General features: G+C 40.5%; 1 protein-coding gene across 4 annotated transcripts in view; it reads left to right on the plus strand.

Moving 5' to 3' along the window:
* Positions 1-97: 97 nt before the first annotated feature.
* Positions 98-627, plus strand: part of flr (fleer) — a gene marked incomplete at both ends in the record, with an annotated part of 12,393 nt that continues 11,863 nt past the window's right edge. For all 4 annotated transcript variants that reach the window (XM_035654675.1, XM_035654677.1, XM_035654676.1 and 1 more), the window contains 1 exon segment: positions 98-233. In XM_035654675.1, coding sequence (XP_035510568.1) covers positions 98-233 — 136 coding nt within the window.

Here is a 627-nt window from a genome sequence, read left to right on the forward strand (position 1 = left end):
GACACACACACCACCCAGACCCACACACCAACCACACACAGGTAGAGTCCCAGTATAAATAATTAATAATACATATTAAGTGTGTGTGTGTGTGCAGTCCCTGCTGGAGCAGCTGCCCCAGGACGACCCAGACTACATCTACAATATGGGCTGTTTGCTTTACCAGGACGGGAAGAACGAGGAGGCCTGCAAGAAGTTCATGTCGGCCATGCAGGTGCTGGGATACGTTCCAGGTAATCGTCCACACAGGAACCGTCAGTGTGGTTCTCTTCAGGGACTCCAGCCCCGAATGTCTTCTCAAAGGCCTCAAATCTTCAAGGTTTTTAAAATAACACCCAACCTGGGAGACGTAGGCCTTTTTGATTTTGAAATCAGCAAGTAAATTGTTATTTTTAATGTTCAGATTATTATTTAAGACCTAACTTTGAAGTTTAATAGGCAGTTAAAACAGTCAGAGAGCTAATAGAACAATGGCCAAGCGTAATAAAACACTTGATTTGTCAAAAGATAAGCCTATTGAGTCTGTATGGTTGTTAAAAACTATAGAAAAATACATAATAAAGAAAGAGAATTGTATTAAAAGGAAATATCTGCTCAAAATTCATCCAAATCACAACATTTGCAACT

Source organism: Morone saxatilis, unplaced genomic scaffold (genome assembly GCF_004916995.1).
Source record: "Morone saxatilis isolate NCDOM2014 unplaced genomic scaffold, NCSU_SB_2.0 Contig14, whole genome shotgun sequence".
Taxonomy (NCBI): Eukaryota; Metazoa; Chordata; class Actinopteri; family Moronidae; genus Morone; species Morone saxatilis.